The sequence below is a fragment of the Dermacentor andersoni genome, chromosome 4 (assembly GCF_023375885.2).
Source record: "Dermacentor andersoni chromosome 4, qqDerAnde1_hic_scaffold, whole genome shotgun sequence".
Taxonomy (NCBI): domain Eukaryota; kingdom Metazoa; phylum Arthropoda; class Arachnida; order Ixodida; family Ixodidae; genus Dermacentor; species Dermacentor andersoni.
Window position 1 is genome coordinate 4,698,913 of NC_092817.1, and position 25,224 is coordinate 4,724,136.

Below are 25,224 nucleotides of genomic sequence, written 5' to 3' on the forward strand. Positions count from 1 at the left end.
TAGTGGGTTGGAATTTGTGACACACCATGTCCAGTAATACTGCACTGTGCACTTGTAGGATAACCACAAGTAGACAGCAGTGCCATCAATGCATAAACATATTTTGGCGGAAGCTCAGTGTTGATCTCTGCCATGATTATATAGAAGCTATCATAAAGTACTGGAGAAAATAACAATGTGTCCATGAAAATAAATTCCAGATGTGTTTTTTGCCGCCCTTGTAATGGCCTGTAAAAAACAATCGCTACGCACTGCCAAACATTCAAAGCCTGCTGGGATAACTCATAAACCCTATTTTCACCAAAATACTTTCTGTAAACCTACTGCCTTTTCTGTCTGAGCAGCACATAGATATCCTGTAAAACATAGGACATCACTGAGGCTCTTCAATTATCTGTCCCGAACATTCCTGGACATCTTCAGAAGCTCCACACACCAGACTGAGAGCTGCCAGAATCTTGCTTCGTTTCTCATGGACTGGAAGTCCCAAACTGCCCAGGAGCTTGTGGAGCTTTCAGCAGATTTTTGCTAGCACCACAGCAAACAGCTAGCAGATGACAGCTGTCTGAAAAATGTGCTTACATCTTCCTTCACTTCTGCCTGGTAGGTTGCCAATCCAAGTTTTTAGAATCTGAGGTATCTTTTCCTATGCGCCTATTCCCACTGTCAAAATGTATATTTAACAGGGATGCATGCACGTCTTATGTACCCCGTTTGCGCAGAGCTGCCAGTATTCACTCTCCTTTCATCTATCATTACACCACATGGAGCAGCATGCCCCAAGCCAGCCTATACCTGTTGACTCTTACACTGGTGTCACACGGGGCACTTTCGATCACGATCAAGCCCGATCGGGTTAGCATTTATTCCCCGCAATTGGCTCCTCTGTGCAAGCCGTGGGAGGGAACCATAAAGTTTCATATCACTATAACTAGAGGGAACTCTGGCGCTGCGATCGTTCAACCATCATGGGAATGATGGGAAGTACAGGCTACGGATTGGTATTTTGTTGACTGGCGAACTAGTCTACAGGTATTTTTTTCGCGGTTTTGGTTTTGCTCCAAGTGCAATTGCTATAACCCGCAATGTAACGGTGCGACACAAATTTCTCTGCCTTTGTTCTGTTGCTCGAAGTGGCGATAGCATGCTGGGCCAGTGGCTGGGCCGATGTTTGTGTCGTGGTGTGGTGTGGAAGCGCTGATGAGAAAGCGGCGGCATCGTAAACGTTCAAGGAACATGTTTTGACCTTGGTTTAAGTGTGTTAGGTTGGTGCTGTAACATTACGTGCTTTATGAAACTTCATAAGAGCAAAAGGAAAGCACTACTGATACAAGACATAGACAGTTGCACTTCCAGTGGCTTGACAAGGAGGCCACTCGTAGGAGGCCACAGGCGTCCTAGCTAGCACTGCAGCAGATGTGCTTAAGAGTACTTGAAGACTTTCAGCAATCGTGACAACCAACACAGCCTTTCAAAAAAGCGAGAGAGTTCGCAAGTGCCTGTCCTCTGCGAGAAAAATATCGCATTCGCAGTGAGCAGGCATCGTAGCAGACGACACTTGTAGCATTCCTTTTAAAGGCGCAACATTTTCTCACCATACAACATTTTTATTTCCATAAATACTTGATGAGTATCTTTATGTAAGTACATGCACAGTTGCTATTGCTGTTGTAAAGTAAATATTAAATTATTCTCAGCGTTAAATCGGGAAGATAATTGCGTATCCTGGTGTGCCCGGGTGGCAAACCATAGAGTTTCTCACTATATTACCTAGAGGAAAATCTGGCGCTGCTGCACTGTGGTATGCATGGGAATGCCGGTATATTGCGACGTTGGAATGGCATCGTTCTCGGAGAGCCAGGCAAGCACCGTTCTGTCTGTCACAATGATTAATTTTCTACAAAAACAGCACGTAAAAAGCTGTTTTAGCTTTATTATTACACAAGAACTTGTTTTGTTTAACTATGAGTACTTGTTGTTGCATGTACAATTATATGAAAAGTAAAAAGTATCAGCGGGCTGCTAAAGTTGGAGGACAGACAACAAGATTCGTGCTCACTTTAGAACAGTTTGTCATCAGTTCTTGCTTTTCTTCGCTTGGTTGTGCATTGTAGGTGAGTAAAGTTCACTGGAAGATGTAATATACGTGAATGGAAACATTTTATGAAGATTTTACTTTAAGAACGCATTATTTGTGTAGCCATATCCAGATTTTAGGCGAAGCCTCTTACAATACCAGCCAACACAAGCCTCGCAGACACATATACCATCATTCCCAGGATGGTACAGTGCCCCTTAGGAAACTCCCATAGACGCTGGTGCCAGATTTCGCTTTAGGTGTTATAGTGAGAAACTATGTGGCAAACTGTACTTCAATTTCAAAGTCATGCAAAGCTTATGTAATGTGTTGTGCGTTATGAGAGATACTGCAGAAATAAAATTAGGTTTCACGCGATAATATATGAGTATAGCTTCTTTTACTGCGCCGCAAGCAAACGCCGCTAGTCTAAAGATCAAAGTCAATCCGACGCCTGTACTTCCTATCATTCCCATATAGGTTGAGGCAACGCTCAGGAGCACCCCCGCAGACACTAGCGCCACATTTTCATCTGGGGTATTGATTGAAAAACTCTATAAAGGGAGCCAATCGCGGTCGAGAATTTCTACCCGGAACGGTCTCGGTCGCCATCAAAAGTGGCACCGGTATTAGAGAACAGCATTCACTGCATGAAATACAGACACAAGATAGCAGAAGCATAGAGTTTCCTACAAAAATTACTAGAGGGAACTCTGGCGCTGCAGTCGTTGTCCTACCATGGGAATGATGGGAAGTAGATGGATTTGTCTCATCTTCGTGCTTGTGGATTCAGACGTTTTTGTAGCTTTGTATATTAGGCTATATAAATCTTATTGTCGTATATTTCAGCGCAATCTATATTCTTCGAAGTGCAGAAGACGCCGGGAACGCGTACAATTGCTATTAATTGAAGCGATTGAACTTGTCCAGGTGGCCAAATCAAAACGCGCCAAGCGTCTCAAGGCACTGGCATGCCCACAATAAATTCATAAGGGCGTTTCATTCGCTTGTGGACATATGCGTTCGTGGCTTAATGGTTTCAATATCAGGCTCCTGTGCTAGAGTCCCTGTGTCCGAATCCTGCCGTAGGGCAATTTTAATGATGTTTATTTAATTATTTATTACGGAATACGCTGTTGAAAATGACGAGTTTCAAAAGTCACAAAGCCGTTTGAAGCCAAAAAGGACGAAGTTTAGGCAAATCCATGTACTTCCCATAATTCCCATGCTGGGACAACCGTTCTCGTTGCAGCTCCCGTAGACACTAGCGCCAGAGTTCCCTCTAGTAATTTTTGTAGGAAACTCTATGAGCAGAAGCACCGGCAGTCCATGCTCTATGAGCAGTTGTCCCGGTCCGTACAAAACGTAACCTCTCCTACTGCTATGTACTTCCCGGTTAACTCGATTTCAAACCCTTGCACGTAATCACAAATTCTACATTAGGCACGGCATTTGCTGTCAACATTGAGCACGTTTAGCAATACGCAGTACGGCTTAGACCAGAAAACAGCTTACCCCCTGTCACTGCTGAGGACGGATCCACTGTGAGCACTGCAACTTTGTGACCAGAACCAGTGAGGAATTTGCCGAAAGTTTCAATAAACGTCGACTTCCCAGTTCCAGGCGGCCCCGTGAGGCCTTTGTTAAATAGAAAGCATTAGTTAAGAGACTTTCCGGGACAAGTAAACACTGTGTGTCGTACCTATACGAAACGAACCCAGCTGGCGTGCTTTTCTTCGCCCCTTGTTCTCTTGAAGAACTAGCTGTAGCAATTCCTGCGCCTCGTCATGGTCCTTCCGAGCTGTAGATTCGACAAGTGTGATTGACTGCGCTAGCGAAGCCCGGTCGCCTGCTGTAAGTCCATCGAAAAGTCTTCGAATACGCTCCGATTCGATGGCCTCCGTGGCAGCGGCTACACAACTTCCGCGTTTCGTATTAAGCTGGCATAGCGGTTTAGGCATGGCCCGCAAAACTCTGGAGGTAACTTGGACGAGTAGCATGCCTTTTCTTAGATGTCAGGTCATGTAAAGTACATAGAGAAATTGGGGAAATAAGTTAAAGCTATCCTCGATTTGGCTGCACCTTTTGCACTAGAGAGAAGTGTCGTGCCAGTGTAGCGCTAGTTCTCGAAGTGTGAGTGTAGCGCGACGCTAGCGCTTTCGGTGCAGCGGTCAAATCCATAGAGTTTCCTACAAGAGGGAACTCTGGCGCTAGTGTCTACGGGAGCTGCAACGCGAGCGGTTGTGCCATATATGATTCAGAAAGGTGTGGAAACCACGCTTGGTCATGCTTTCTGAATAATAACACACCAACAAAAGAAAAGCCACAGCCACCCAGTCGCAGCAGACGAAGGCCTGTACGTTTCTGCACTTTTGTCGTCGATTTGACCATAGAGTTTCCTACAAAATTACTAGAGAGAACTCTGGCGCTGCAGTCGTTGTCCAACCATGGGAATTATGGGAAGTACATGAATTTGCCTAAACTTCCGTCCTTTTGGCTTCAAACGGCTTTGTGACTTTGTAAACTTGTCATTTTCAACAGTTTATTGCGTAATAAATAATTAAATAAACATCATTAAAATTGCCCGACGGCAGGATTCGAACAAAGGGACTCTAGCACAGAAGCCTGATATTGAAACCATTAAGCCACGGACGCATGTATCGACAAGCGAATGAGACGCACTTATGAATTTATCGCGGGCATGCCAGTACCTTGAGACGCTTGGCGTGTTTCGATTTGGCCACCTGGACAAGCTCAATCGTTGCAATTAATAGCAATTGTACGCGTTCCCGGTGTCTTCTGCACTTCGAAGAATATAGATTGAGCCGAAATATACGACAATAAGGTTTATATAGCGTAATAAAGAAAGCCACAAGAACGTCTGAATCCAGAAGCACGAAGATCAGACAAATCCATGTACTTCCCATCATTCCCATGGTAGGACAACGACTGCAGCGCCAGTATAGTGCCTAGAATATACTGGCTAGTGTGCCGTGCACCCGCTCTTTTCAATGGAGGAGCGTGGCACCAACGTTACTAGACTAGCTTCAGTTTTAAAACTCGGCGCCGTTGCGCGGAACCGCCACCCGCCCGCGCCTTCGTGGCGCTGCAGTCGCGCCCGGCTTCACTTCCTCACTAGCCGGCCACGCGAGCGGGCCGTACAAAGCACGCGGTGCAACGTTGGTGTATTCTGTACTTCGTTGTTGACAGCGAATTTCAGCAAGCATGACATCCGTGGAACTGTAGCCTTCGCCGAGTTTCTTAAGAATATCAGCATACGATGCCGACGTGCTGCGTACCTGGCTGCATAGGCCGCTATCGGAACGATGTCAGCAGTTCGGCGCACCACTTTTTCGGCGCTCCCAGCAATGCGACGCTTCTCTCGGCGTGAAACAGTGATTCCTCGTGCCGACCGGGAACTCTCTGCGAAATCAACGGCACGCGCTCGTGCCACTGCTCCCGCGTTCGTCGTCGTCTTCCACAGCTGGCTGCGTGGCCGTTCATCTTTCCAGCGTAGAATTTCACTTCACTTCTGTCGTCGTAATGGGGAGGCCGCGTTTACGGGGGTATGAGCCATTACTTAAGGGAGTATGAGCCACTCATGGTCTTACGTAACGGAAAGATTTAATTTTGAAGAAATTTAACTTCGAAGAATCACAAGCGACAAATCGCAGGCGAAGGCTGCTAACTACGCCGCCGAGCAAACTCGAGACATCGAACGCAAGCGACAACTGCGGACTGCGGGCATACCGTCAGACGTCGTTCTCTCCGTCGCAGCTGATTGTGTGTGTAACCTCATAACTGAGAAATACTTTAATGAACCCTCGGGATTAACCCAGTGATAAACACAGGGGCCGCATATTTCAGCTTCGCTGATTAAGCATCTTCACGGAACGAAAAATCCGACTTCTTTCTTTCTCTTTTTTGTTTTTTTTTGTGTGTGTGGCTTGTGTGTACAAAGACCGACCTCATCCTTCTTTTTGTAGCGCTTCTTTGGCGTGGCGAGAAGCTTCGGTGGGGATGAAGATCATCCTACAATCACGCACTTTGGCCAGATTTTCAGGCTCGTGAGCCTAAACTGCGCGAAACGATAAGACTACAGGAAGAAACACACGCCATTTAGAAACGCAGCTTCAGCGCTTCGCTGTATGCGTTTCTTCCTTTCGTGCGGTTTACCCTTCTTTCAGTATTAACGAACTGGCGCGATAAATTTTATTGCTGTAGGTGGATACCGCTTTCTCGTGGTATCACTAATTCGGACTAGGGAGAACGCCAGCGAGCGTGAAACACGCGTAAACTGCCGGTCCGCACGAGCTCAAGGCTGTGACGAGGCGTCTGCAGTGGAGCCCGATGGAACAGCGTTGCCCTCTGGCGGCTGTCACAGAAGTGGCGACAGCGGCTGTAAGCGCGCGGACGGGGAGTTTTACAACTGAAGCTAGTCTAGTAACGTTGCGTGGCACCGCCTGCAATGAATGCCCACGGTGGCCGACAGAGGTCGCTGCCACACGGGTGGGTGCAGACTGCGCGTGTCGTCTGCTTCGCATATCAGTTTCGCAGCTGTTGCGTCGGTTTCTATGTTGGCGTTTTCAGTGTTATTACAGCGTTGCGTGTTTGTTCTTGGTGTTGTCAAAGAGTGAGTGCGTCGCTGCTGTGTTCGTGTGCCTGTCATTACGAGAACTATGCGGCGGCGATGCAAAAATGCCGAAGAGACAGTGAGGAGAGGACCTGCTTTGTGCCGTTGTGTCGAAGCGGTTACCGCTCGAACAAAGGGCCTGTATCCTTGTTCACTCCACCACTGATACGAAGCGGCAGCAGAATGGGCAAGAATGATCAGGAGAGCGGACAGAAGGCCGGCACCAACTGCTGTGGTTTGTAAAAAACATTTCGAAAACAGCTATAGTCGACCATGCGTTGTCTATCACTGTGAACGGCGTTGTCCACGAGATTCCCCGCGATAAACCACGCCTGAAACCCTACGCTATACCCACGATATTTCCTGAGTATCCTAGGCATGCACCTTACTTTTCGTGAGTACCAGGGAAAAAAAAAAAACAAGAAAAAAGGAGCAGTAGTGCTTTGATCTACCATACTGTTATGTTGCACGAAAGATCACTGCCCAAAATTCTTGACCACAGTGTGCAGGCTTCTTTGCGTAAGTAAAGCTGAAGCTAGTGCCGACGCTGCTTCGCTATTGCACTACGCATTTTGACAATGGAAGCCTTGTCTATCTTAGTCAGACCTTGTCAACCGTTGTGAAGGCGTGGAAGATGCTTTTGCTGTGTTCTTTAGCAAAAACAAGTTACATGTAGCGAGTCTAGCTGATTTTTCAGGTCAGCTGCAGACACTGGCCTTTCCCCAACTAGGGTGCCCAGAGCATGAAAAACCAGCTTTGACAAGAAGTTCTACGTTTTCTTGAGGTTTCTGTTTTTTCGTAAAAGGCATCAACAAAGAGAGGGAAGCGCAAAGGCAATGGCAGAAGCTCTTTAAACTGCGTCACTGCCACTCGATCTATCTTCTTCATGTATGTGTGCATTATCTCATCTAGGGCTGTCTTATATGCCTGCGTTTGACTGTTGTTACGCGAGAATAAAATATTTGTTACGCTTAAATGAAAGATCTGTTTCCCATTTTCGTTCACTTATATCAGACATAAAAAGAAATCTGCACGTGTTTACCAGGTATTAAAAAATGTATAGTGCACAGAACACCGCATGCAGTCCATTTTACAGGCAAAATTTTTTACTTATTATCCTATCCTTGTGGCCCAATGGGCATTATGAGGAGATGGGTACATGGTTTACAAACAATAAAAAACATTCAAACCTATGAGGACAACAATACGATAATAGGCAGAAATAGCAGCAAATAAAAAGAGAGGACAGCGAAATTCAAGCCATTTCAATGGATGATCGGTTACAGCGGTTTTCAATGGTTATGCATTAATATAACATCAATAGAACCGTAACGTAAGCTTAGAATTCCTTTACTTTATTAGAATGAAAAATGTAACCTAAAACTTACCCTTAAAAAAATTACGCTGCCATCATGGCTAGAATAAAAAACAAGTGTCCTTAGCTATCGCCGAAGAGACACGTACGAAGGCGAACGCCTTGTAAAGCCTACTGTGATTCACCTTAATGCACCCTAATCCTCCTTCATCCACCCTAATCCTCCTTAATTAATACACCTTAATCCCCCTAATTCAACCTAATACCCCTTAATCCAATCACTGTAATCAATAATTAAATTTGCTAATCATTTAGCATCTCTTATACACGGCTGGACATGCTTTGGTTCGTTTCTGGCCTTCCTTGGATCGTGTGATATGTTCTGTACCTCGCAACACGGCCTTGGAACATGGAGATCTAAGGCATTTGCCTTAAATATTACGTTTTCTCTTCGCCAGCATAGAAACACATCAGGTTCCCCGCTCGAAGCCGAGCTGAGATAGCACACGCTTTTCACACAAGCGACAAGCGCTAGAGAAGCCTGTGGTTCTCAAAACAAACCATAATTTATAAATCAGCTGCCCACATTTGAACTTTGCTGCTGCTACGGCTTAATAAAAACAAAAAGCACAACAGCCCGCTTGCCGATGCGGTGGAAACACGGCGGCCTACGAAGACCGGATGGTGCCGCGGCACCCACCTGCACTGCAGCGCTCCTAGCGACAGCCGCCGGCATTCATTGCATCCGGTGCTACCCGGGAGGCCGCGGACGGCACACTAGCCAGTATATTCTAGGCACTATAGCGCCAGAGTTCCCTCTAGTAATTTTGTAGGAAACTCTATGGTCAAAAGTTGTTCTTTATTCTATGGTCAAATCGACGACAAAAGTGCAGAAACGTACAGGCCTTCGTCTGCTGCGACTGGGTGGCTGTGGCTTTTCTTTTGTTGGTGTGTTATTATTCAGAAAGCATGACCAAGCGTGGTTTCCACACCTTTCTGAATCATATATGGCACAACGTTTCAAACGACTGACCGATGTGGTTTCGCGCGAACTTAACGTCGAGGTAGCGGTAAGCTCGTGAAAATTAATACAAACGACTGTGACCTGAGGGAAAATCCCGGCCTTCAGTGCACTTAGCAGCAGATGAACCCGGAAAGCGCCCTTAACAAGATGCTGCGTACACATCCTGAAGAAAACTGGCGTCCGTGCTGCGTTACCAATAGCAGGCGCCGTCGATGCCGTCTACCAACACCCGCATGGCCACGGAGCCGCATGTGTCGTCTGCTATCAAAAGCCTTGCACTACGTGCACGAGAAAACTTGCGGAGAGTCTAGTGCCAATGTGTGCATGAACTCGTGCAGCACGACGTCAAATCGAGTGCCGAAGTGCAGGTGGCGCTAGCTGCACTGGCATATCGAGTGCTAGAGTGCTGCACCATGGCTGCACCCCCTGAACTAGTGCAGAAAGTGCAGCCAAATCGACTGCAGAAAACTCGAAGCAAGGACGAGAGGTTCATTTGGTGCATAGAGTTTCTAAAAATACCCTAGAGGGAAATGTGGCGCTAGTGTCTACGGGGGTTCTCATGCGCGTTGCCTCAACCTACATGGGAATGATGGGAAGTACAGGCTTCGGATTGACTTCGGTCTTTAGACTAGTGGCGTTTGTTTCTGGCGCAGTAAACAAAGCTATACTCAAATATTATCGCGTAATATCTAATTATATTTCTGCAATATGTTATATAATGTACAACACGCTGCATAAACTTTGTATGACTTTGAGATGGAAGCATGGTTTACTATGGTTTGTCACCAGGACACACCAGGGTATGCATACTTGTGCGATTCTGTTCCCAATTTAACGCCAAAGAATAATTATTTATTCATTTTTTCAACAGCAAAACAACCGTGCAAGTACTTATATAAAAATACTCATCATGTATTTCTGGAAATAAAAATGTTGTATTGTGACAAAGCGTTGCGCCCTTGAGAGGAATGCTACAAGTGTCGTCTGCTACGACGCCTGCTCGCTGCAAACGCGAGACTTTTCTCGCAGACGACAGGCACTTGCGAACTCTCTCGCTCTTTCGAAAGGTTGCGTCGGCTGTCACGATTGCTGAACGTCTTCAAGTACTTTTAAGCACATCTGCTGCAGTGCTAGCTAGGACGCTAGTGGCCTCCTACGAGTATGCTGCATCATATTTTATATTGGCGTACCGCTTCCGAAGCGTTACAGCGTGGCTTTGCGGGTACCCATTGTGCAACACTAGACTACAGCTAGGAAGCAGCAATCTTTCCTACCACAAGTAAGCTTGTGTTCTCAAAGTCCTAAAACACGCATTTCAATGAGCACATAAATGAGCACATAATGAAGCCCTCAATAAAATTTGATTGTCAAGCCACTAGAAGTACAACTGTATATGTCTTGTATCAGTAGTGCCTTCTTTGTCCTATTCTGAAGTTTCATAAAGCACGTAACGCTACAGTGCCAACCTAACACACTTAACAAACAAAGGTCCAAACGCTCAAAACATGTTCTTTCAACGTTTACGATGCCGCCGCTTTCTCGTCACGGCTTCGACGCCACACCGCGACCCAAGCATCGTCCCAGTCGCTGGCCCAGCGCGCTATCGCCACTCCGAGCAACATAACAAAGGCAAAGAGCTTTGCGTTGCACTGTCCAACTGCAGGTTGTAGCAATTGCGCTTGGAGCGAAACCAAAACTGCCAAAAAAATACTTGTACACTAGTTCGCCAGTCAATAGAATGCCAATCCGAAGCCTGTACTTCCCATCATTCCCATGATGGTTGAACGATCGCAGCGCCAGATTTGCCTCTAGGTATACTAATATTATGGTGGCTAGAGGGGGGTAGTGTGACGGGCGGGAGCGGAGGGGTGCACAAATTTGTGATGAAAAATGGCGGCCCCAGTAGATGGCGCTGGCTGCGCGACAGGTGCCAGCGGCGCTGGCCGGTATCGCGTTGGGCCGCGTGTTTTTACTTTCACCTTGTTTCCAATAATTACACGCCGCGTCCGTGTTAACAGGACATCAACTAGTAATTTTGTTAGTTCGTTGAAAACCGCGCGTTTGAAATTTTAAATGGTGCTACGTAACATAAACGAAAACCACAATATTTCTGATAGACGAAACTGGCAAGCGGCGTTTAGGTTATAATTAAATGTTTCTCAGCACTGACCAGATTTCACATCTTTCGCCAACTTCATGTGAATTAATCCATTTACGTGAGCGCACAGTCACTGTTTCTTGAGTGTTTGTTTATATATGGGCGTCTTGCGCTGGAGTTTGAGGTATAGTAGTGGCTCCTGGTGGCGGCTCTGGAAACGACATCTGGGTCGTACCAGCTTGGGTTGTATTGAGCCCTGGCTGTGGCGAAGCACGTTTCTAGGCCGAGTTTTGCGTCCATTCACACTTTTTTCTGCCCTGTTGCGAGTGCGAAAAGGCTCGTCACATCTCACAGACCATGCCGACCACGCTGCGAGCTCGCCGCAGCCTATAGTTTAACAAAAACGGACTCTCCGTGTGCCGTGGGACGTAATGCTGGGAGCAGAAGGAATCGGTGACGCCGATCCGGAGAGACCTAGCCCAGCCTCGAAAAGGCGTCACCGTCATTACTTCTGCGTCGTGGGCTGCTATGAACAAGAAGGCCTGAATCCCAACATCAGATTCTACCGTATTCCTTCAAGGCCTCACGAAGTGGAGCGTCGGGCGCGCTGCATAGCTGCAGTTCGTCGTACTGAGTAAGCGAAACTTCGCGCCATGCTGACTGCTTCGCCTGTCTTGAAGCTTGCTTGATTATCTGCGTTCTAAATTTCAGTCTTTTGCACCTACAGTCCCGGCAGCAGACCGACATAGCAGCAGGCATGGCTGGTAATTCACGATTCGAGACCCGGCCACAGCGACAATTAACAATTCGACCGATGCAAAGTGGTGAAGTGACCAGCAGGTGTGTGCAAATGACCACAAATGGCCGGGCTGATTCGGGGACAATTCACTACCCCACTACGAGCAGCACAGGTTAGAGAGTTAAATGTGCTCATACTTGACCTCAAGCCAGCATGTTGAGGCAGCGCAGCAAGGTAGTATTGATTACAGCAGATCGGTGTTCGAGCGCTGTCATTAAAAGCTACATCAAGCGAGCAGCGCACGAGCTCGCACTGCAGCTCGATTTGCACGTACGTGCGAGCTCATATGCATTGCATCAGTTATTACCAGTTACTAAAAGGGACAGATGGCCGCTACGACAACGCAGGCATAACTACTTGTTTAGGTTCATGCAGTCAACAAAGATTGCGGGAGGCCCGCCGTTTTGCGGCATGTCGAAAGACCGCTGCCGTCGCAGCGCGTACGATTGTGCGCTCGAGCAGTTCGTACATTGCGGCGCGTACCGTCGTGTGCTCGAGCAGTTCCGTACACATGATGTCTGCTTATCGCTGCTGTGGATTCATTTATAGCAATCATTTCCTCGCGTTTGTGTGCCTGAATCTAGCAGCGTGCAAACCTTACCTAAAGTTCCACTTCGTACGCGACTCGCTTCACTTGCGATTGACACCGCGCTAAAACTTCGCCGCTTAATTCTTGAACGGCGTACAGGTATTCAGCACTGCATAATTTCTTGCCTTTATGCAGCGTGCCACCCCTGAAAAAATCTTCGGCGCCCGATATTCGCTGCAGGTCGTGATACAACACAACCGAAAGTGGCGGGTCCATATTGTAAACGTGCTTTCCGAAGCAGACGACCGAGCTTGGTACGACCCATTTTAGGACAGAGGGCGCTTTTTAGCACCTTTTTCGCAGCGCCCCCTGGGCAATGCAAGAGCCCCATGGGCTTTGGAGTGTAAACTGCTCTTATTTTCTCTTATAAGAAGCAATGGTTCGCGTGTTTATTTTTCGCTCTCGAAGGTTCAGTGTTGAAATCATTTAAATTTAATTTTCTCTTTTCCTTGGAGAGCTTATATTTTTAGAGTAGAAATAGCAATGCTGTAGTCAGGGCTCTGTTGCACCGAACATTTTCATTCATTATTTTTTTAACTGTTTCTCTCCCGTTGCGTCGCTTTCGTGAAAATTGATTCTGCAGCAGTTTTCTCAAGTATTTGCAATGAATTCAGGGGCCGTTACTTTCACATACGTAAGTGCACTTGATGGAAAAGTAACACCCAGCAAACGATATATATGTTTCTTGCTTCTCTGGTTTCACGCCGCAGCCTCCACACAATATAAGTGCATGTGTGCTGTCGAGCACTGACTGCGCTTCCTCCGGCGAAGAAACAGTGCACTGTGAGCGCAATTGGCCCCTGAGGAATACAGAGCAACACAACGATTCCGGTTGGTTGCTTTCTGACTTGAATTTCACTAAATTCAGCACCAAGATGTGGTCAACCTGCTCGCCCTCGAGCTCACTGGCTCCGAAAAACTCAGTGTAACGTTCACTTGGAAACGTTACCTTAATACATGTTGCATCAGGTAGGCAGACATTATGACACGCACGCTCAAGTTGTACGGCGTGCTGTTTATTTGAGGCAATGATATCTGGTATATCTGGCCCCTGGCGTAGCTGCGCGCACTGCGCTACGGTGTTTTCTTGCTGGGCGTCTTGCCTGTTGATTGCGTTCAGCTTTTGCCGTTTTGCAGCAGGTCCAAGCTGCTCGCATATATTTCTCTTTCCTTTTCATCGGAGCTTTCTCCGTGAAATACTTAGGTGCCTCAGGGAACACAGCGGGCACGGCGTCTTATTTCAGACGCGGACGATCGCGCGGCAATTCCACAACCTCACCGCTGACTGTGTGCCGGTAGGTCCTTTCGACGAAGTGCCGTTCACAAACCACGCTGTCGTTAGTAAGCGCTTTTTCAGCCCGTTTAATATTTCAGGCCCACTGCTGCCTTCGCAAGACATCAGTTGGGGCTTTAAACACAGAAAGCTTTTGCGAGCAAGATCGATACCCGCCTTTGCATCCAGGTATAAAGCACGTGCTTGAGCGGCTTTACGGCAGGGTTAATTACATCCAACAGTCTGAATCTGAAGAGTCCATTCCTCGTGTGGCAACGCGACGACCCAACACTGCAGAGAAATTTCACGGACGACGACACAGGCGACAGCGAAGCGTCAACGCAGCCGGCGAAGCCTTGTCAGTGCCCGGCCGTCGCAAGCGTGGCACGGATGGATGGATGGATGGATGTTATGAGCGTCCCCTTTGGAACGGGGTGGTGGCTTGCGCCACCAAGCTCTTGCTACTATGCTGCTTAATATCCTACCTAGGTTAACCAATGAAAAAAACAAAAAACCCCACTATGAACTACCACGTCCAAATTTTCTGATACCCTATTGCGAACTGTGCTTTTGTACGTCTCCGTCTTTTGTCGTTTCCCTACTTTTCTTCCACCAATCCTCCAATCCTCCACGGATGGATGGATGGATGTTATGAGCGTCCCCTTTGGAACGGGGCGGTGGCTTGCGCCACCAAGCTCTTACTACTATGCTGCCTAATATCCTACCTATGTTCACCAATGAAAAAAAAAAAAAAAAAAAAAAAATTTCTGATACCCTATTGCGAACTGTGCTTTTGTACGTGTCCGTCTTTTGTCGTTTCCCTACTTTTCTTCCACCAATCCTCCAATCGCCTCTTACTGATGTCTATTGCGGACCTGTTTGCTTTACCACTGCTCCCGCTGAACCCAAGGGCTTCAAGGAGGCCAGTGGTGTCTAAATCGACCGCTGGGTAGACGTCCTCACATTCTAATAAAATATGTTCCGTCGTTTCCCTAGCTTTACCGCAGCAAGCACATGTTTCTTCTTCATTCTTATATCTCGCTTTATAGGTGCGTGTTCTAAGGCATCCCGATCTCGCTTCGAAAAGTAATGAGCTTCCCTTTGAGTTATCATAAATGGTTTCTTTCCTAATTTCGTTTTTTCCCCTTAAGTAGTTACTCATGGCAGGTTTCTTTTCCATTGCCGCCACCCATGAGATTAATTCAGCCTCTCTGACTTTCCGCTTGACCTTCTTTGTTGCTGTGTTGCCCACCCCACAGGCCGCATACTTGCTGGTAAGCTTCCTAGTTCTTTTCCTCCACTGTGAATCAATGTTTTGCCTGTACAGATACCTGAACACTCTCCCAGCCCATTTACTTTCCTCCATATTCCTCAGCCGTTCTTCGTACTCAATTTTACTGCGGGCTTCCCTCACTTCAAAACTAGTCCAGCCCATATCCCCTTGCACAGCTTCATTTGTAGTCTTCCCGTGAGCGCCCAATGCGAGGCGACCCACTGACCTTTGGTTCCCGTCGAGTCCTGATTGTACCCCTGATTTAAAGCAAACAACCGCATTTCCAAAAGTAAGTCCTGGAACCATTACCCCTTTCCACATACCTCGGAGGACCTCGTACCTATTGTATCCCCATAGCGCTCTGTGCTTCATTATGGCTGCATTTCTCTTCCCCTTGACTGTTATGGTTTTTTCCTGTGTTTCCATATATCCGTTGCCTTCGTTTATCCATATACCAAGGTATTTATATTCTGTTACCCGAGGTATTTCTTGGCCCTGTATCTCCACTGTCTGTTCACTGTTTTCATTGAATACAATAACACCTGATTTTCTAACACTAAATTTCAAACCTAACTTGTTGCCCTCCTGTCCACAGATATTAGCCAGACGTTGCAAATCACTTTGCTTGTTTGCGAGCAACACAATGTCGTCCGCATAAAATAAACCTGGGAGTTGCTGCTCTATTACTGTACCTGCCTGTTTGTATGAGAGATTAAACCCGATATTACTTCCTTCTAGCGCCCTCTCCATCCTCACCATGTACATCATAAACAGCAGCGGGGATAAAGGGCACCCCTGCCTCAGTCCCTTGTTGATATGAACTTTCTCCGCGCTCCTCATCCCTTCCCATTCAACGCAAACCGTATTTTCTAGGTAAATCTCTCTCAAGAGCTGTATACAATCGTTACCTAAGCCTTCCCCTTCCAGAATATCCCACAAAATGCTGCGGTCTACGTTGTCGTATGCTCCTGTAATGTCCAAAAAGGCTACATACAACGGTCTGCTTTCTGCTTTTGATATTTCAATACACTGAGTAAGAACAAACAAGTTATCATCCAAACGCCTACCTATTCTAAAGCCATTCTGAAGCTCTCCCAAAATGCCATTATTTTCTGCCCATGCTTGAAGCTTTAATTTCACTGCCTGCATTGCTAGCCTGTATATTACCGATGTAATGGTCAACGGTCTATACGAGTGAATTCTGTCTTTCTCCCCCTTACCTTTATAAATTAAATTCATTCTACTTTGTCGCCAACTGTCTGGTATTCGTCTATCTTTTAAAGTTTTTTCAACTGCTTTCACGAGAGCTTCCTTACTTTTTGGTCCCAGTTCATTTATCAGCCTAACGGGAACCTCGTCTAGCCCTGTGGCTGTGCGCTTAGGAATTTTCTCTTCCGCTTTCTTCCAGTTTAAATTTGTAAGCACTAGCTCCTTTCCCCCTTGGGTCTCTTTCATGCTCTTTTTTTCTTCAAATACAACCTTGTCCTTGCCTTGGAAAGATTCGGCTGTTACTTTTTGGATGTAATTTATTGCTGCTTCTCCTTCCAGTCTGTTTTCATCTTCGTCTAGGATATGTTGTTGTATTGTTGTTGCCTTCCTGCCTAATAATTTTATGTGATTCCAAAATATTCTAGGTGCAGCCTTCTTTTTCTCACGTATTTCTGACAACCAACGTTCACTTTCACCTTTTAATTTTGCTTGCACCAGTATTTGAACCATGGACTTTTTCTCCCGGTATATTTCCCATTTACTGGTTACTTCATCCTGTGGCAACTGCGCCTTCTTTGCCTGCCTGTGCTCTCGAGATGCTTTCTGTCGTTCGGCGATGGCTTCTCGTATCTCCTTGTTCCACCAGCTTTTCGGTTTCCTTTTTCCTTTCCAATGAACATGTTGTTTCTCTTTCCGTATTTCTGTCGTTACTACACTTAGAAGCTCACCATATTCCCACCCCTTACTTGGCAACTTGCCAATTTCTTCCTCCACTCTAGTGACTATATTTGCTATTTGTTCAGCGTTCAAATTTGGACTGGCCATTTTGCTTTCGTTGCTCTCTTTCCCAACTACATATCCCATTTTCAAAATGATGCGTTTATGGTCACTCCCTATGCTGCTAAACCCTTCCTCATCGATGACCATTTCTCTCAACTTATCATGAATTCCTTCTGTCATCAGACAGTAATCAATGGTCGATTGCCGGTTTCCCACTTCCCACGTGATCTGTCCTTCACACTTAGGCCCTGTATTCACGATCACGAGATTATGTTGCTCGCAAAGGTCTAGCATTGACTTCCCGTTATTGTCGGTATAGCCGTCTAAATCCTGTATGTGGGCATTCATGTCACCTAATAGGACTATCTCAGCACCATTCCCGAAACCCCTGATATCAGCGCTTATGCATTCCACTAACTCTTTATTCTTCTCTGTGCAATTTATTCCGGTCCACAAATACGTAACTCCAAGCCAAGTTTCTTTCCCACTCATTGTACCTGATAACCAAAGATGCTCTTGACATTGTGAATTTACTCTTTTCCATTTGGCTCCCTGATGGATGAGCATTCCGACTCCCCCTCCCTTTCTTTCCGACTTAGTTCTGTTGCACCCTTCCCATACATAATTCCCAATAACTGGCGGCTCTTCTGAGTCTCTAAGGTGCGTTTCTGTAACCGCATACACCCCTATTTGTTCTCTATGTAACTGCTCCTCAATCTCTGCCCACTTTTCCTTTCTTCTGCCGCCCTGCATGTTTATGTAGCCTATTGCATGGCGAGCTCTTGTTCTTGTTTTCCTCCTTTTCCTGTTATCGACGGCGATGCTCTTCTGATGTTCCCCTAGGGGACCTTCTTTATTACTACCTACTCTGACCTCCTGAGCGCCCGCGGGCCCCCTAAAAAAGCAACAGCGCGACCCCCAAGTCGCCAGCCCACTTCTCGTGCTAGCCTGTAATTGAAGTGGATCCCATCTCGTTTAAAACCACCACAACTTCTCACTTCCCTGTTTACCTCGACAACTTCGAATCCTTTCTCTCGGCTCATTTTCCATATTGCCTCATTGGCAGCCATTACGGCTCTTTGTACATGACTGTCACGCACAGGCACCTCCGGCACCGTGCACACCACGATCTGCACCTGAGGGGATAGCTCGCGCAAGTCGTCCACCCCCTTCGCCAAGCGCTGGGCTAGTCCTGGCCCTTTCCTGTTCAGGACGTCATTTAGCCCACCTGCTACTACGACAAGGTTGCGCACGTGGGCATTTTCCGTGAGCTTTTCTTTTGCTCGCTCCATGACAGAACCCAGTGTCTGCCCTGGAAATGTCCCTACCGCCACTCTTTTGTCGCCTTTCACCCTCTCCACAATTGCTTTTGAGCACCCAGCCATGTTTGAGTCGCCAGCGATAATCACTCTTTCATTCTCTCCTACCTCTCCCTGCTTACCGGCTTCCTGTGGCTGCAGCGTCGCCTCACTCGGGGCGTGTTGCGCTGCTTCGCTATAGCTACGCCGATTCACCGGCGGCGAGCTGGCGACCGCTTGCTTTGGCTCCCTGCCTTCCACTTTGCCCTCGCTTTGGTGTCCTGACCCGACATTGTCCGCTGCCCGAGTCTCAAGAGCGTCGAGCCGCCTTTGCAGTTCGGCGCTCCGTTCTTTCGCCTCCCCAAGCTCGGCCACAGTCCTCACCAACTGCGCGGCCTGGGCCGCCTCCACCTTCACGAAATTTTCAACCTTCGCCTCCAGTGCTACCCGCTTCTCCTGCTCCTCCCTCAGGTTTGCCTTAAGCTCTTCAAACTTAGCCGCCCAATTCCCTTCCAGTTTTTGGACGGCTTCCCTGACGCCCTCGCACGACCTGCACGTGAAGCTAGACCCCACCGCGTCTGCTAAATTCTGGAATTTAGTCTCGTCGAGGAAGCACCAGCGCAGGCACTCGTCGCACTGCACTTGCTCCCCGTCCCCCGCGGCCTTCACGTTTTTCGATGTCATCGCTAGGCCTACGTCCCTAGACCCAACGAGCAAGTTCGCCAAATCACTCACACAAACCCGACCACGACCGCTATCCCAAACAAAAACAAAGAATTATCACTCCCTACTCCATGTAAGAATCCGAAGAGCTAGCTGAAAGAAATACCCCCTAGGCCTAACGGGGGATCCGCCAGACCTAGACAAAGCCGGTACGTTTCCTACTCCTACCAAAAATTCAAAATTTGCGCCCCTACTCCATGCAAAAGAAAACACTTCAAAACACTAGCTAATCAAGATAAAAGAGTACTTAGCTACGAACGAAGTCGCTGAAGCCTCGCTGAAACCTTTGAACACAGCAGTGCCCCTAGCGGTGGCTAAATTTTCGCCGCGTTCCGCGCGCTCCTCCTCCATGGCGCGGATGAGGCGCCCGTCACACTACCCCCCTCTAGCCACCATACTAATATGAAACTCTATGATTTGGTGGATCGCCAGCCATTTGTGCGCAGGCGCAAGTAAGAGCAGGCGCGAGAGAGGAAATCTGGGGGGATTTTGATTTTGCTCCTTGAATAGCACACTCTCAAGTTCAACAAATGGCCACAGAGGGCGAAAAAATCGACCGCGCGCTGCTGCTAACAAAGCCGATGTAGTAGCATCACTTTCGGGATTCGTTCGTTAGTTCCAACATTTCCCGGTAGAGGCGTCGTAATAAGCGCAATTTTATCTTACAAACTTTCTCTTACAATTACCGAAGCATTTTCTTTTACATAAAAACAGGGCAAAATTATCATTGCTAATTAGATATTGTGCTCTTTGTTAGTAAGTTTATTGTTTCTTCGCCATTATAAACGCAAATAGCGTTCAGCATCATCGATCTTTCACGTGACCTCTGGCCTGGATTTAAAATTTTTACCGGTATTTCCGAGTGCACGGCGGCACGGATTCATTCGTTCGTACACTCAAGACTGCTTTGTTTCTAAAACTAGTTTCTTGCGCTTCGATGTCTCGCGTTATTTAACTTGGGGTGAAGTTACGTGTTTGCAAGCGGACATGTAAGCCCGGCAGTTGGGTTTCGGTCGTGAGCCATTCGGAACTGGTCTGCATCGAAACGGGAGCTGGATTTTGCTGCGGCTGACAAGGGCAATAACGGGGAGTCGTTTAACACCGCTGCTTGAATCGTTATATAATATCCGTGTCATTACCTTCCAGGCGGGCACAAGTTAACGAACTAGATCCTGCATTACATATGGGCAGTGAGGATCTCAGTTGCTGTTTCCTAAATAAACCTTTACTTGCGAGGCTGTCGTTTGGTTTACACACGCAACCAGGAAAGAAAGAGCGATATCGGAACGCGCGTCTCATTTTTCATGTTATTGTAGCCGTGGTTGTAGGTGACTGAGTAGCCTTATCAATATACATATTAAACATTTTTTTCGAGTCGGCCGGCAACGTCTTTCGTCCACAAAACCGAATAATCCTTTGGTAAAATAAAGTGAAAGTACAGAATTTAATGTATTAAACAGTTGCAAGCATGATAATTCACCCATATTTCGTACTTGTTGGTTCCAAATGTTCTTGCTGTTCAGATTGGTTTACCGTAGGGCATTTATTTTTGCAGTAGTGAAGCGGTGCATCACGTTCGTGCAGAAAAATAATGCATCAGTTCTAATAGCTTCATGACTTTCATGCATTTGCTTGTGGAACTAGCAGTGTGATCACTTCTAGTGTATAAATGAACCCACAAATGTTCTCATTTGTGATCTTAATAGTACTTGCGCTGTTGACATGCATTGTAGTTAGGCAGACATCAATTTTATGGACAATAGCAATATTTATTTAACATGCTGCTTAAGCACCCTAGAACAGACAGTATACATTTGCATGTGTTCTGTAGTCGCAAATCATTACAACATATATGTCACACCTTTTTGCATTTTAAAACTTTGCTTTTTCAATTTCTGATTCAGTCAAAATTTCTGTTCCAGACATGCAGTAATGAAGACGGCACCAGTATAAAGCAACACACTCCACGCACTAAACAGAAGCTGCTGCCTGCTACAACAAGGTCATTGTGTGGACATTGGCTACTACTACAAGGTAAACAACACATGGTTCAGAAATAAATATGTTTGATATATGCTGTATTGGCTTGCTGTTTGCAGCAGATATGAATGTTTTTTCATATTTATGGTTCAGTATAATTGGTTCGAACATATAAAACACACATAAATTTGGCTAATCTGTGCTGTATCTCATGTGTCACCGTTTTGCCTCAACAGAGTCTATGCCAAGCACATCTTGGTCATCACAGGAGCTCCTATCTGCGCCAACAGGAAGGGGCTGGAGCCGAATTTGCAAGGCTTTTACACCAAGAACAAAGAAGCACATGCAGAAGAATATGAATGAGATATCAAGTCTGCAGAGGACTGTGTCAAGACTGAAAAGAGCTTCAGCCACCATTCCACCAGCACGGACATTTGGTTGAGTCATCCAGGTAACTCAAAAAGGACTTTCTAGAAATTCTTCGTCTTCAGGTGCACCTGCAACATCTGACCAAGCACGGACGACGCTGGCCAAAAGATTGAGTTCCATCAGTTTGCCCTTAATCAGCTTCCTAGCCATGTTAATTTCGTTTATGCCAAGTGTAATTTTTCTTCTATAAATGCAAGCTTTCTCATTGCCCATTTTTGTTAGAGGTCATTCATCCTCATCCAAATATAAAGGTCAACCGATTCTTCGCTGATACTTAATACCAGTCACTGTCTAGCAGCCTAACATATCTGTAGCAGTATCTTCTAGTGTATGTTGTCATGCGCAATTCCTCTCCTGAAATAGCTGATGCAGCATCGGCATGCGTCTTGCATTAACCTATGCACATGTGCTATGCACCATTTTACTTTTCTTGATGTTTTTAGCCTTCAATGCTTGCAGAGCAGAGTGGCTTCTCTCTTGAATGCAAGCTTTCTCATTTTCAATATTCCTAGTCTCGTTGATGATTGCTCCTCTTCCTTGATAGCCTGGGTCTTTGTGCAAGCTACAGTGAAGTGATTGATTGCAGAATCTGGTTTTGCTGCCACACTTCGCTGTGGTAACTGTGTTACGTTTCTCAGATGTGGGGGCCTGGTCAGTTGCATTGGTAAGCAGTCCCTCGAGGTAAGCATTTGCTTCTGCAGTCCGCAAAGCGACATAGACTCCCAGTATACACACACCGTAACTGGTGCGCCCCGTTCGTTCTGGCCTGCTGCAGTAATGGGCAAATTGTGCTTGTGGCTTACCTCGGCCATGATTTGCTCAAAACGGAGACCAGCATATGTGCTCACATGGTTCGAAGTGTATGAAGTTGATAGCCGTATGGGTGGAAAGGCCCGCAAGAATGGCTGCCGAAGGTGATGCCCACAAAAGCGACTTGTCCACATTGCGACAAAGTGTGAGCCACACATAGCAGCCCCCGAAAGAAAATAAATGTGCACGTTGGAAAGGAGTTAACGCTAAAATGCCGGGTAGTCCATGTCGCTGTGTTGGTTGCGGCAGCAGATGCCTGCGTCACCTGATTGCTTCGCAATGGAAGTTGCTCATCTTCAACGGCAACTGTTGGTTCAAACAGGTGCGAGACTCTGTCCAATCTGTTTGTACCGCAGGTTGTCGCTCGTTACCAGACCACCACATGTGACAAAGGCAAGCATTATGCCGTAAGATGGTTCGTAGCCAATGTATAATGTATTGTCTGAACCTCATGCGGTGACTGATTGCTGTTTAATCTTGCTGTTATGCCACTTGGTTACGGTCGCAGTTTTATGTTTTTCGAATATTGCGGCCTGGTCGGTTGCACTGGGAAGCAGCCTCTCGTAGTAAGCATTTGATCCTGCAGTCTGCACAGCGACATAGACTCCCAATTTACGCACACCGTGATTCGTGCTCCCCGTTCACCCTTTCCTGCTGCAGCCATGGGCAAATTGTGCCTCTGGCCTTTCTCGGCCGCGATTAGGCATGAACGGAGACCAGCATAAGTGCTTACATGGTCGGACGTGTATGAAGTTGGGTGGAAAGGCCCGTAAAAGTGGCTGATGAAGGTGATGCCCACGAAAGCGACTTGTCCATATTGAGACAATGTGGGACACCAAGTGTGAGCCACACATTAGCGGCCTCCAAAAGAAAAGAAACATGCAGGCTGGAAAGGAGTCAATGCTAAAATGATGGGTAGTCCATGTCGCTGTGTAGGCTGCGGCAGCAGATGCCCGCGTCACTTGATTGCTTTGCACTGCAAGTTGCTCATCTTTAACAGCGACTGTCGCCACAAACAGGTGGGACACACTGTCCAATCTGTTTCTGCTGCTGGTTGTTGCTCGTTAGTAGACCACCACGTGCGACGAAGGCAGGCACTACGCCTGTAGGTAGGCAGCTCAATGTACCCTAAGAGACCCGTGTATGTGAATGCTCACTGTTGCCATATGGTTCGTCGCCAATGTATAATGTATTGTCTGAACCTCATGCGGTGACTGATTGCTGTTTAATTTTGCTGTTATGTCACTTGGTTATGGTCGCAGTGTTATGTTTTTAGACTATTGCGGCCTGGTCGGTTGCACTGGGAAGCAGTCTCTCGAAGTAAGCATTCGCTCCTGCAGCCTGCACAGCGACATAAACTCCCAATTTTCATGCACCGTGATTCGTGCTCCCCGTTCGCGCTTTCCTGCTGCAGCAATGGGCATATTGTGCCTCTGGCCTTTCTCGGCCGCGATTAGGCATGAACGGAGACCAGCATACGTGCTTACATAGTCCGATGCGTATGAAGTTGATAGCCAGATGGTTAGAAAGGCCCGCAAAAGTAGCTGATGGAGGCGATGCCCACGAAAGCGACTTGTCCATAGTGAGACAATGTGAGACAGCAAGTGTGAGCCACACATTAGCGGCCCCCGAAAGAAAAGAAACGTGCAGGTTGGAAAGGAGTGAATGGCTAAAATCTGGGGTAGCCCATGTCGCTGTGTAGGCTGCGGTAGCAGATGCCTGCGTCTCCCGATTGCTTCGCAATGCAATTTGGGCATTTTCAACGGCGACTGTCGCTGCAAACAAGTGGCACACTCTGTCCAATATGTTTCCGCTCCTGGTTGTTGCTCGTTAACCTGACCACCACGTGCGACGACGACGGTGAGCCGTTTACGAGCTCGCGTCAATGATTCCAGCGTATCTCGACATGCAAACTTTATTTCTGCTATTGCACGAGAATGTACACTGCTTGTCTTCTGCCAATAAAGTCGCGCGTTCTGTTCACTCACTTGTGGCTTGTTTGTATGGGCGTCAGTAGAGGCTCTTGGCAATTAGAACGCACCACCTACGCGGCAGCGAAGGCATTGAGGCATGCCGCATAGCCTGCAGGGCAAGCACGGCGCGTACCAGCGTACGCGACCGGCAAAAAACGGCCATATTGAATTTTGCTCTAAAAAAAAATGTGCACTTCCGCTTCCGGTTTGAGCAACGTCATCTGGCGTCCCCCAAAGTAAGTTCCATGCGCTGCCGCTGCTTATTTTCGAACCACGGCGGAAGGTACAGTTTCCCTTCTCTAAGTTTGTTCTTTATTCTATGAATAGACTCTGCCAGGCACTACGCGGAGGAAGTTTCTTGGCGCCTGTTGTAGGCACGACCTACTGTTGTAGGCGTTTGTCCCTAGGCGTGCCGGCATTGCGAAGCGGGGTCAAATTTGTTAAGCTCGGACGCTGGCTGCCGGTGCGGTAAGATAGGTGAAAGGCTAGATTTGGCGACCGCTGTGTCAGACAGACTGTATCGCACCTGCGGCGCTCGTGCAAAGTCTGTCTGACGTACCTTCGGAGGCAAAGTTCTGACTGGTGCTGCAGAAGTCGCGGGGTGCGGTAGTGCGGAACTTAGCGTTACAATTTGGCGGCTGGACATAATTATATTTATTCAATCGTGTGTTTTTCGTACTCATTGTTACAACGTGTCATTATTTCGCATTATTGGAGGCGCCTGCAGAACACCAAAGCTAGAACCCAGACTGGTCCGTAGGTTTGGGCTCGCCGAGGCCTGCGCGTGCCAGGGGTGTATAAGATCGGCTGTCCGCTATCACGGACAGCCAATTTTTTATGCGACCACCCCCTGGCACGCTTCGGACTCCGCGGCCCCAGCCCACGGGCTGCCCTGCTTCCAGCTTTGATCCACCCGCTACCCCTCAGGTGCCCCGGAGATC

At 47.2% G+C, this 25,224-nt stretch overlaps 1 protein-coding gene and 1 long non-coding RNA gene across 5 annotated transcripts in view; one reads left to right on the forward strand and one right to left on the reverse strand.

The window, feature by feature from the left end:
• LOC126535922 (methylmalonic aciduria type A protein, mitochondrial-like) overlaps positions 1–4,221 on the reverse strand; it is a 31,974-nt gene extending 27,753 nt beyond the window's left edge. Inside the window, exons 1-2 of one of the 4 annotated variants that reach the window (XM_072287717.1) lie at positions 3,780–4,220; positions 3,593–3,715 (exon numbers count right to left, since the gene is read on the reverse strand). In XM_072287717.1, coding sequence (XP_072143818.1) covers positions 3,593–3,715; positions 3,780–4,077 — 421 coding nt within the window. In that variant the 5' untranslated portion in view covers positions 4,078–4,220. Of the gene's footprint in view, positions 1–3,592; positions 3,716–3,779 lie in introns of those variants that run through there. The other 3 variants (XM_050182779.3, XM_072287716.1, XM_072287718.1) reach the window with 3 other exon arrangements.
• A 15,459-nt stretch (positions 4,222–19,680) lies between these two features.
• LOC140217296 (uncharacterized) lies at positions 19,681–24,293 on the forward strand. Its single transcript, XR_011893764.1, has 2 exons — positions 19,681–21,125; positions 21,308–24,293. It is a non-coding gene; the product is annotated as an uncharacterized lncRNA (long non-coding RNA).
• The last annotated feature ends 931 nt before the right edge of the window (positions 24,294–25,224 follow it).